At 38.6% G+C, this 12,795-nt stretch overlaps 1 protein-coding gene across 4 annotated transcripts in view; it reads right to left on the reverse strand.

The window, feature by feature from the left end:
• The window catches only part of PRTFDC1 (phosphoribosyl transferase domain containing 1), a 94,662-nt gene that overhangs the window by 16,460 nt on the left and 65,407 nt on the right, over window positions 1–12,795 (reverse strand). For all 4 annotated transcript variants that reach the window (XM_090268040.1, XM_090268039.1, XM_090268042.1 and 1 more), the window contains one exon: window positions 6,823–6,888. In XM_090268040.1, coding sequence (XP_090124166.1) covers window positions 6,823–6,888 — 66 coding nt within the window. The remainder of the gene's footprint in view (window positions 1–6,822; window positions 6,889–12,795) is intronic.

Below are 12,795 nucleotides of genomic sequence, written 5' to 3' on the forward strand. Positions count from 1 at the left end.
GAGTCTATCTGCACCGCCGAGAATGGCTGTGCAGTCTGACTCGGGAGTGACACGGTATCTGTCTCCTCCCGTGTTGAATCGACATCTTGCAATGACGCTGGAGTGTCCTCTCCAGTGAAGCTGAAGCTACAGAGCCTGGGCAGGGTGATATGGAGGGTCTGCTGTTGCCCATGCAGCAGACCCCCCCTCTCTTCGCAGCTGAAGGGTCCAAGGGAAAGACGGAGTCAATACAGCTTGGCTTCAGGTGCACCGCAGGAGTTGCCGGTGTTGACTACAACGTCAAACCGCCTTAGGGACTCCGGCTCCGGATTTTCTGTCGGGGTTTACTCCCTTAGCCTTTCCCCTGAAGAGGTATGCCGCAAGGCAGCGGAGGTTTTTTGGAGTCAGAGTTTTCCTTCTCTGATGTGCCCTGACTGGAAGATCGAACCAGCGACACTTAGCTCGCAGGCCGACGCTCAATCCACTGAGCCAAACCAGCCAGGGTAAGTGAGTTATATAGTCATTACATATATATTTATTTTCCTTTACAGACCATCACACTGTTTTCAAATTCTTTCAATAGTAATATATGCCACTATCGGGACTTTTTATTGGCCCATGTGTTATGTAAAAAGCTCACCTCTAACCAAAGCAATGCCTTTTGCCCCTTTAGAACCTTGACTCTGTCATTTGAAATAAGAAGTAGCCACAGTGGAGAGAGAAAGCAACTACCCCAACTTGGAAGCATTTTCACAAGTGTCTAAAAGAACTCATCTCTTTACATTTTTATGAAACAAGATTAATTCCACGAGACAAGGGACAAAGACTAACTCATCTTTAAACAAACAATATATAACATGGAGACATGTATACAGTAGTTGCTCAAGAAATGCCTGTGGAACAAAGCAACAATTTTCACCCAATTTTTTCACTTTCTCTAGTTCATTATACTTTTGGTACATTTTTTCCTTAGTGATGTATAACTCCTCCTTAATTGAGCTATACTTAATATCTACTGCTTTTAATTTGGCACTGAGAAATCTTCTAAAATTCCTTTTTTTTTTGAGTGGGCAGCCTTGGAAATTTCTTCAGAACACACTGTGCTTCCTAAACCCTTGCAATCTGATAACTCTGCTCATTGAATCTGAGATGTTCGCCAGCTTCTGTCTTAGTCATCTCATTACACGTAGCTCATTTCCTCCCAGAAAGCCAGCGAAATCTGCAGCCTGGGGGCCGCTGGCAAAATTCTATGGGGAATCTCTGAAGTGTGTTCTTTTCTCTTGCACATTCTGATTAAAGCTAATCACATCGAGCTTACTAAAGAAAAAGAAAGAGAAGAAGGAAAGAATTATACAAATCTAAATGGACTCCTTATATAGGTTATGTCTACTTCTACTCTTTTAAACTGCAAAAATGATGAGGGTATCACAGTCTAATCCTGAGCAGTGCAGTTTTTTGGCTGCGGTCACACCAAGCAGAGGGATGGCAGTAGGGTGAGGAGCTGATTGTGGATGCAGAGCATGTATAGGAGTGTGAATATAAACCCCATGGAGAAAAGAGTGTAGTTTTTAGCATTTCATTTTATGTAATAATTCACAAAATTACCAGAATCATCGGTTGGTGGGCATTTCCATTATTGTTCTCAGCCTAGTCAGATGCAATAAAAAGGAATAATTTCAAGAGTAAAGGCAGCCAAGTAGGAAATTTTGGCAAGTTCCAATGTTTCATTCTGGCATTTGATTAGAAACTTATTTGGTTGGGGGGGGGTATGTCTCCCAAATCTTGCACTTAACCTGCACATCTGTGTTTTCTTGTTGCCAGATTTGAGCTTGTTTCCATGCATTTGGTTTTACTCCACCCTTTCTGAGATTTTGCTTGAACATGACTAAAATCTTGCTTCACACAAATTTTATGAAGTGCCAGGATTAAATCAACTTTGAAAAAAAAAAAAAATCAGCCAGAGAGCATGGTACAGAGACAGCTTAAACTCACCGAGTGAAATGCTTTTAACATTGTGAGCGAAGAGGCCATTTAACTTCATCATTGAGGGCTCCCTTTATTCAATAGCCATGACCTATTTAGAACCATGACTCAGCCAGCCTCCCTTGTGAGTTCCTCTCTCTTTGCTTAAAAAAAAAGAAAAAAGGCAGAAAGGAGGGAAAAAGATGAAGACAGAAGAAGGAAAGAAAGAAAGAGAAGATGAGAGAGAGAGAAAGGTGCATGGGGCTTGTCTAGAGTCTCATTCTTCCAAATCTTTTAACTGACATGTCTTTAGAAGGTTTGAGTTGCATAGGACAATCATGGGGTTTATAATGCCTCTAACTCATAGCATGGAAGATGATACAGGTAAGCTATTTTCCCATGTTTTTAAAAGTTCTTTCATAAACAAATTTGAAAACCTCCTTTCTAACCCTCCCACCTTCATTTAATCATTTAACTCTGCTGCTGCTCCTTGGAGTGCGCTACTTCTCTTCCACTCCGACTTTGCCCTGGTAGGTCAATTACGTACTGCGGTTTGCTCCCCACACCACCTCCTGGCTGGCCTCTCTACCTGTGGTCTCTCCCCCTTCCTTCTGCCAGGTTCATTTCCCCAAAACATAGCTTCATGATGTCACCTCTGCTCAACAAGTTTTGTGGCTCCTCTTTGCTTTTCTGAGCAAGTCAAACTCTTGTTGAGAAATTCAACGTACTCTATACACCAAAAGTAATTTACATGTTCAGCTTTTGAGATTATTTCCCTATTGCTGACTAATTTCCTTCAGTCACATGGTCCTCGCCTGTCCTCTGGCTCTGCTATCCCTCCCTTCACCCCACGCTTCTTTTCCCCACTCTTCTGTGTTATCCCTAGACCTGGTGCTCCCAAGGGAAACCTTATTTATCCTCCTCTCACTAAGGCAATGACAGTCGCAAAAAAAAAAAAAAAATCATTCCATCTTTGGATTTCTTGAAGCTCAAGAGAAGAATCTAGTGTAGAGTATGTGCTCATTTTAGACAGATAATCAGGGCAGGTGACCCTTTAGGCTGAGATCTGAAGGGCTAGGAGAATGGATTCCAGGTGGAGGCCACAGCTTGTCCAAGGTCTTGGCAGGAAGGTGCTTATAGTCAGTGTGGTTATAGCACTGTGAGGAGGTTAGGGTGGCATTTGATTTGCAAGCTGCCATAGGAGCTTGGATTATAATGTCAAGCACGGGGCGTGGGGCTGCCAGGTAAGATATGGTACACACAGTTACATTTGAATTTCAAATAAAGAAAAACAAACTTTCTAGTTTAAGTATGCTCCAAATACTGCATGGGATATACTTATCTAAAAATGTTTTCACTATTTATTTGAAAATCAAATTTAACTTGGTATTCTGTTTTTTCATTATTTTTGCCAAGTCTGATATCCCTAATTGAGAGGCTGCTGAATGGGTTGTGGGAGGCCAGTGATGTGATCCAATTTGTATTTTAAGAAGATCACCCTGGCTACTTTGGGGAAAATGGTTTGAAGGGTCGCAGAAGTTAATTGAAGGTAGAAGTTCAGAGAGGGATGGTGGTGGCCTCGCCCTAGAAGCCCAGTGCTTCTAAAACCTTCATGTCCATAGGAAACATCTAAGGATCCCGTTAAAATAAACCTAATTCAGAAGATCTGGGGGAGTGATCTGAGATACTACGTTTCTAATAAGCTTCCAGGTATATTGACCTTGCTGGTTCCTAGATCAAAGGCTGGCAAACTATCAGCCAAATCTGGCCTGCTGTAAATAAAATTATATTGAAACATAGCTGCTTGTTTCCATGTCATCTATGGCTGCTTTCATGCTATGATGGCAGAGTTAAGCAGTTGTAACAGAGACTATATGCCCCACAAAACCCAAAAGACTTACTCTTTGGTCCTTATCTGAAAAGTTTGCTGACTTCTGCCCTAGAACACACTTTGAGTACCAAGGGTCTAGACTTGGGAGATTACCAAGGAGATAAAGAGAAGTGGGCACATTCAAAATATAGCTGAAGGCACAGAGTGTGGCCTACACTGGCATATTTAGCATTCCCTCCTGATATGAGCCCAGGCACCATGAACTGTAGGATCTTTAACCTTAAGCTGTTGTGACAGTTGAGAACCTGACTAACTGATGTTGATTCATCTTAGAAATACTAACCCAGTGTGTTCTAAGTCCAAGGGGTTTCACTGGGCATATGTTGAAATATAGATAGAAATGCATCTATAGATACATGGAGAGTATAAAGCTATCACAACCCAGCACCGGGTAACCTGAAAGAATCATCTGTCATGCTAGCAAAGGTTAAAGCTGACTCCTGTCATTTGTACTGCTGGCTGGTTTTCCATCTCTCCTATCTGAACTTCCATGATCTCTGCTTTCTCAAGGTGGTGGTGGTGGGTCTTTGTAGTAATTATAGGAGGGGATACGGAAGCACAGTGCTGTCACCCCTTTTGCTCACTCTACCCCCAGTAAGAAAGTACCATTTCCTTAACCTCCTTTCTATCTCTTAAAGGAAGGGATTATCCACTGTTCACCTAATAAGGAAATCACTCTAAAATGAAACATAAGGAAGGACAGAAGGGCCACCATTTTATGTGCAATTTTTTCATGGAGACATTCATTTGGGATTCATAGAGTTGCTGCTTTGATAGACCCCGTGGTAAAAGCACAAGGTATATTTTTCTTGTGCAATAAACCTGTAAGACAATGTCACACAACAAAGTACTAAAATGTCTTATCATGTTAACTAGATGTTAACTAGATTTATTGTGGTGATCATTTCATAATATATACAAATATTGAATCATTATGTTGTGCATCTGAAACTAATATAATGTTATATGTCAGTTGTAGCTCAATTTTTAAAATGTGCATTAACTTAGAATACGGTTGCTATTTATAAACCTAATAACCTGAGCTTTGACCTCAGATCTTAGGAGAAAAATGTAGAGTAATAATATTAGCTTGGTATAATGACTTAAGTTATGTTTGCCTCATCTTTTCCTAAATGAAAGCAGTGCTTCGTACTGAACTAACATTTACATACAAAAACTATATAAAACTGATGTAGTTTAATATTGAGTTGTGTTCAATATCACTTGCCAGCTTTCGACCTTCAGAAATTCTGATGATATATTTCCACAATATTACAAGCTGCCATCTAGCTTTATTTCTGATTTGACAAAAATTTAATGTTTAAGTTGAGTGATCTGATATCACACACATAAGTTAAACATATTACTATAGACATATGCATACATACATTGATACATTATAGAGAATCTGAACTGTTGCAAATTTTCAAATATTGATAAAATGATACATTTCATAAAGGTAAAATAAAGGTAAGTTAAAAGACAAAAAAATGACATTTAAAGACCACTCCAAGGGAGTTAAAAGTTATGATTTCCTGGAAATTGCTTTGAGTATTCTGGCTTTCTAGGATGCTACTTTATGCCTTGAAGTACTAACATCAAGTGGTGGCTTAGTGATACATTAACAAATTAATTTCAATTTCTATGGAACATAATTTACACAAACACACGTTGATACATTATAGAGAATCTGAACTATGTGCAAATTTTCAAATACTGATAAAATGATACACTTCATAAAGGTAAAATAAAGGTAAGTTAAAAGATAAAAATAAATACCTAAATGATGTTTAAATGATGTTTAATGATGTTTAAATGACATCATTTAAAGACCTCTCCAGGGGTATTAAAAGTTATGATTTTCTGGAAATTGCTTTGCATATTTTAGCTTTCTAGGATGCCATTTTATGCCCTGAAGTAGTAACATCAAATGGTGGCCTAGTGATACATTAACAGTAAGTTCATGTCAATTTCTATGGAACAGAATTTACTACTTGGATAGTAATTTAACAACTGGATGCCACTATGCTGCCTTCAGACTTGGGGGAAATAAGCTGTTTATTGTAGAGTACTTGTGGTGTTGGAGTGTCCCTTGTGTTATTATTCATCTTTTTATGAAATATGATTGGTATTCCTTTCACCATCCGAGCGTTGCATAACAATAACAACCACAAATATGAACGATTAAGCTTGTGTAACAGACTGAACCATTTTACTTAGAAAGCTGAAGCTGTTCAGAGATAATGAATACAAGATACGTCAGCAGAGCTGAACAAAAACAAATTCTACGTTGCTTTTACTCTTAGCAAAATTTTAGTTTCAGATCACATTGCTACAAAGAGCATATGCTTATGAAACAACTCTTCCTTCCGATGTATGCATTATTGTCAGAATTCAAACACTTTTTTCACTTGATTACTAAGCATTGGAGAGTTTTGGAATTCCATGTTAAAACTGAAGGTGTTCTCCCCATAATCTAATGGGTTAAAACTTTTTAATAGGGGGAAAAGGCAAAGGGCTGAAAAATGTGTTGTCACAAAAGTATTTTATTCTCTCCTCACTTTTGTACATTTCAACAAACCTGTTTATTAACTGTCTTACTGAAGTGCCTGGGTGCTGAGGCATGGATGAGAGACATAAAGCAGACAGATAAAGGGAAAATCTTCCTTTTTGGGAGGTATCTGAGAGGGTGAGTAGAAAAGAAAGAACACGGAGAGCCAAGGGGGTTTGTAATACAAGGTTGTCTGAAATAAGATTGGAAGGAAGCTCATAGACCAAAGATATGGTCTGCATCATGTCCTGGAAGCATTATAAAAGGAGTGTTTTATAAAGGAGAAACCATTCAAAGAGTTCACACATCCATTTGCATGAATTGGCAAACCCTGGAGAGTGTCTGAAATGTACCACAAGTGCTGACCTGAAATGAAGGTCACTGGTTGCCCCACAACATCAGACATCAGTGTGAACTGAGCAGAGTTACATTAACAAACCTTTCCAGCCAGTGTTGAAAGATCATAGCCTCCAATTATCTGCATCTCGCCCATGGACTGGTCGTTCTAAAAAAAAGAGAAGCCAATATTTTACTGGACAAGAAAACCCATAGAGAACATTTTTCCATCTACCCAGCTAGTGGCTAGATTGAACTTTACAAATAGTAGCATAGCACAAATAGCTAGTGCAGGTTCATGGTTGCCTATAGTTACCAATAGCCATGCACTGCTCCTGTGCTTGAGACAAAGCATTCTAAAGGCTGGGGAAAGATCATGGAGAGGGGATGGAAGACGTGGAGAGAGGACAATCAAACCTAATTTTGGAACAAAAAACTGGAAGGTGCCACAAACTCTCCTGAGGCAGATGGAACTGGAGAAGCGAGTCATATACCCAGACTTCCCTGGGGTGGAGAGGGCCATGGGAGTCCCAGGAGTGGGCCAAGAATTTGCCAACTGTGCCAACATGTCAGTCATAGCTTTGCAGTGGGGAACAATTAGATTGTGGCTCCCAAACAATTAGAGGCCTCCTCTACTCCCTTCCAGCACAGGTCCTTCCCCTCAGCTGATGTTGAGGGCAATTGTAACAGGCCACGGATCAAGAACTACCACACTTAGACCTTTGAATATGGATGACGAAGCCTCAGGAACTTCCTACAGTCCCAGGAAAATGAGACCCAGAATCCTCTGTAGAAGACTTTTCATTCAAATCCCATAAGAGATCATGAGCATTTGCTTTCTCAATGTTTATGTGTGGTATATCGTCCTGTCCTGATTAAACTTACACACACACACACACACTAAACAAAATATGGATTGTTACTTAGCAAATATCACAATAGAATAACATGGGGGCAAACAGGAAACAGTGCAGGCAAGTTGTTTTCTATTCTCATTATGGAGACACATTCAAGCAACTGAAGCAGATATCCTACAGGCAATCGGCTCCGTGACCAAGCAAAACGGCTGGGATGTTGCAACCCCTTGATGCAAACATAACCTAAGGGAGCAGATGACAATGTAGGCACCACGTGTACAACGTGTGGAATCAGGACACATCTTCCATCGCTGCTGTGGACAGCTGCTGCTTTTGCCAGTTCAGTGCTTTCCTCCCTTTTTCTGCCGAAAAGGTCCCACCTCTTTCTGGGGGGCAGTTCGTTCTGTACAGATCAGGTGGGGCTAGGCCTTAACCATGCAAACCTATGCCTGAAGATATATACAACCCTGAACTTTCCACCTACAGAAAGCAATTTCTTTCCTTAGGAATTTTCTTGGGTTGGTTTGAATTGGATTCTGTCACTTGAAAGTGAGTGTTGATCTAGACATAGAGTTAGTTTGTCATAGAATTGGTCATCTGGGAAGGGAAAAGACACCCAGACAACCAATATAACAGTTTTACCAGTGAAAGATGTTTTGTCTTATCTCTTTGCTCAAGAGAAAGAATAAATGACCTTAAAATACTTTCATTTCTGCTTGGTGAAGCATTCACTCTTTACTGCAAATAAGTGGAGAGTGCTTAAAAGTGGCCCACTAAATTAGATAAAAAAAACAATAATTTTCTTCTTATGGGAACAGATCTTGAAAGGAGAAAATCAAAGAATATCCAGAATTCCCAGATTTTTTGCTGTTTTTGTACAGGCATGTATAACTATATATCCACAAGAAATCATGTCAACAGGTCAAGAACTTGTCAAAAATGTAAAAGGAGAAAATTTTCTTGTCATTTCTAGAGGTGCTGTGATATAGGAGTTAACATAAGGAGAATTTCTGCATATTGGACTCAAATATATTCTTAATAGCAGCAGTAAAAATAAAATTTCAGTACCTCCAGAGGACTGAATTATGCAGAACTGGATACAACTATTGAACCACAAAGTTTAATATAACAAATGAGATTTATACTTTGTCAGATCAGAATATATTTCACAATACTTCTATTATCATCTTCATTCTATTGATTAAAAACAAAAAACACACAATACATCAGAAAGCTAAATAATGTGCTCTAAGTCACACAGTCGTGTGTTGCCAAGTGAGTCCTATCTCAGAAGGTTTTACATAGTCCAAATTTATAACATGTTTTTAATATTAGATTTGTCCTTAATTCATCTGGAACTTATATCTTCCAAGTATGTATATAGTCAACTGTCCACATACCATTTATTGACTTGTTTAATTTTTCCCTACTGGCCTGTAATGTCATTAGTTTTGGTTTGATAATATTTTTTTGAGATTGTTCATCTTATTTCCGTAAGTAAGATTGGACTATAGTTTTAAAGCAAAGTAATAGTGGCCTCATCTAATGAGTTGGGTTGTTCTTTATATATTTTTGTTTTTCAAATTTTATTTTTTAATTATAGTTGACATTCAATATTATTTTAACTTATAAAGTGGTCCCCCTGACTCAGGTACCCACCTGAAACCATACATAGCTGTGACAATATTATTGATGATATTCCCTCTGCTGAGCTTCATATCTCCATGACTATTTTGTAACTACTTCACCCCTTCTATGTTTTCAACCAGAGCACAAAACTGTCCTGCTCCACTCCGGTAATTATCAGTCTGTCCTCTTTGGAGAGGTGTGCATTAAGGTAATCTGTCTGTTTTTAACTGGATTGTTTGTGGGTGGGGGTTTGGTGTTGAGTTGTATGAGTCCTTTATAAATTGTGGAAACTAACCCCTTATCAGATATATCATTGGCAAAAATTTTCTTCCATTCAGTAGGCTGTCTTTTCATTTTGTTGATGGTTTCCTTTGCTGTACAAAACCTTTTTAATTTGATGTAGTCATATTTGTTTATTTTTCTCCTTGCCTGAGGAGATATATTGGAAAAAAATACGGCTGAGAGAAATGTAAGAGTTTACTGCCTATTTTTTCTTCTAAGGCTTTTATGATTTCAAGCCATGTATGTCTTTAATTCATTTTGAGTTTTTTCTTGTATATGGAATAAGAAGGTGATTTCAATTTCTTTGCGTATATCTATCTAATTTTGCTAACACCATTTACTGAATAAACTTTCTTTACCGTAATGTATGGTCTTGACTCCTTTGTCATATATTAATTGACCATATAGACATGAGTTTATTTCTGGGCTCTCTATTCTTTTCTGATTACTGTGGCTAGAACTTTCAGTGCTATGTTGAATAAGAGTGGTGAAAGCAGACATCCCTGTCTTGTTTCTGATCTTAGGGAAAAAACACAGCTTTCCCCTGTTGAGTATGTTAGCTGTTGGTTTGCTATATATGGCCTTTATTATGTTGAGGTATGTTCCCTCAATTCCCACTTTGCTGAGAATTTTTATTATAAATTGGTGCTGGATTTTGTCAAATGCTTTTTCTGCATCTATTGAAATGATAATATTATTTTTATCCTTCATTTTGTTTATGTGATATATCAAGTTAATTGAATGAAGATATTGAATCAAACTTGCATTCCCGAATAAATCGCACTTGGTCATGGTGTATGCACTTTTTGATGTATTGCTGTATTCAGTTTGCTAATATTTTGTTGAGGATTTTTGCCTCTTTATTCATCAGGAATATTGGCCTATAGTTTGTTTTTTTTTAATAATGTCTTTGTCAGGTTTTGGAATCATGATAATGTTGGCCTTGTAAATGAATTGAGGAGCCTTCCTTCCTCCTGAATTTTTTTGGAATAGTTTGAGAATAGGTGTTAATTCTTTGAATGTTTGGTAAAATTCACCGGTGAAGCCATCCATTCCAGGACTTTTTGTGTTGGGAATTTTTTGATTATTGAATTGATTTTGTTGGTTGTGATTGGTCTGTTCTCACTTTCTGTTTCTTCTTGGTTCAGTCTTGGAAGATTGTATGTTTCTAGGAATTTATCTTGTTGGCATATAATTGTTTGTAGTATTTTCTCATAATCCTTTGTATTCCTGTGGTGTCAGTCATCACTTCTCTTTCATTCCTGATTTTATTTATTTGGGTCTTCTCTCTTTTTCTAGATGAGTCTTGGTTATCACTCTTGTTTATCTTTTTAAAGTACCAGCTCTTGGTTTCGTTGATCTCTTGTATTATTATTTTAGACTCGATTCCATTTATTGATAGTCTGATCATTATTATTTTCTTCCTTCTACTCACTTTGGGCTTTGTTTGCTATTCTTATTTATTTATTTATTTATTTATTTTGCCTTTTTAAATTGTTGTTCTTTTACATTGTCCCAATTTCCCCCCTGTTGCTCTCCTCAGCTCTGCCCACCCCCACTCCCAAGTCAATCCCCACCCTGTTGTCCATGTCCATGGATCATTTATACATGTCCCTTGACTAGACCCTTTCCTTTCTTTCCCCCCTTCCCCCCCTCCCCCTATCTTCTGGTATGGTCAGTGTGTTCCTTGCTTCCATGCCTTCGGTTCTATTTTGCTCATTTGTTTGTTTTGTTCATTAGGTTCTTCTTATAAGTGAGATCATATGGTATTTGTCTTTCACCCCCTGGCTTATTTCACTAAGCATAATACTCTCCAGTTCCATCCGTGCTGTCGCAAAAGATAGGAGTTCCTTCTTTCTTTCTGCTGTGTAGTATTCCACTGTGTAAATGTACCACAGTTTTGTTTGTTATTCTTCTTTTAGTTCCTTTATGGGTATGGTTAGATTGTTTATGTGAGATCTTTCTTGTTTTTTGAGGCAGGCTTGTATTGCTATAAATTTCCCTCTTAGGGACTGCTTTTGTTGTGTGTCATACATTTTGGGTTGTTCTGTTTTCATTTTCACTTGTCTTAAGACATCTTTTGATTTCCTCCTTGATTTCATTGTTAACCCATAGTTTAGTAAGATGTTATTTAGCCTCCATGTGTTTTTGTTTTTTCTTTCTTATAACTGATTTTCTCATTAAATTTATTGAGACTTGTTTTTTAGCTTAATGTGATTTATCATGGAAAATGTGTTCCATTTGCACTAGAAAAGAATGTATATTCTGCTGCTTTGGGGTAAAATGCTAAAAAAAAATGTCAATTAAATCCATCTGGTCTAGTGTGTCATTTAAGTCTGCTGCTTCCTTTTTGATTTTCCATGTGGAAGACCTATTAGTGACATCAATGGGGCATTAAATCCCCTACCATGACCCTATTACTGTCAATCTCTCCCTTTATGCCCATCAATATTTTCTTAATATACTTAGGTGCACCTATATTGGGTACATAAATGTTTACAAAGGCTATATTCTCTTGTTGAATTGATCCCTTTATCATTATGTAATATCCTTCCTTGTCTCTTATTATAGTCTTGTTTTAGTCCGTTTTCTCTGATATAAGTATGCTACCCTAGCTTTTTTTCATTTTTGGTTTCCATTTGCATGAGATACCGTTTTCTATCCATTTAGTTCTGTGTGTCTTTCCATTTGAAATGGGTCTCTTGTAGACAGCATATATATGGGTCTTGTTTTCCTATCCATTCAGCGACCCTATATCTTTTGATTGCAGCATTTAATCCATTTACATTTAAAGTGTAATTGATAGGTACATAGTTATTGCCATTTTATTACTCATATATACTCATATCAGAGAAGGAAAACTCTGACTCCAAAAAACCTCCGCTGCCTTGCGGCATACCTCTTCAGGGGAAAGGCTAAGGGAGTAAACCCCGACAGAAAATCCGGAGCCGGAGTCCCTAAGGCGGTTCGACGTTGTAGTCAACACCGGCAACTCCTGCAGCGCACCTGAAGCCAAGCTGTATTGACTCCGTCTTTCCCTTGGACCCTTCAGCTGCGAAGAGAAGGGGGGTCTGCTGCATGGGCAACAGCAGACCCTCCATATCACCCTGCCCAGGCTCTGTAGCTTCAGCTTCACTGGAGAGGACACTCCAGCGTCATCGCAAGATGTCGATTCAACATGGGAGGAGACAGATACCGTGTCACTCCCGAGTCGGACTGCACAGCCATTCTCGGCGGTGCAGATAGACTCTTAAGAAGCTACACCATTGTCTCTCGAGACGGACGGCTGCCGCCGCCGCCGCCGACGA

This window comes from Furipterus horrens, unplaced genomic scaffold, assembly GCF_987537825.1.
Source record: "Furipterus horrens unplaced genomic scaffold, mFurHor1.1.pri manual_scaffold_2, whole genome shotgun sequence".
In the NCBI taxonomy this organism is placed as follows: domain Eukaryota; kingdom Metazoa; phylum Chordata; class Mammalia; order Chiroptera; family Furipteridae; genus Furipterus; species Furipterus horrens.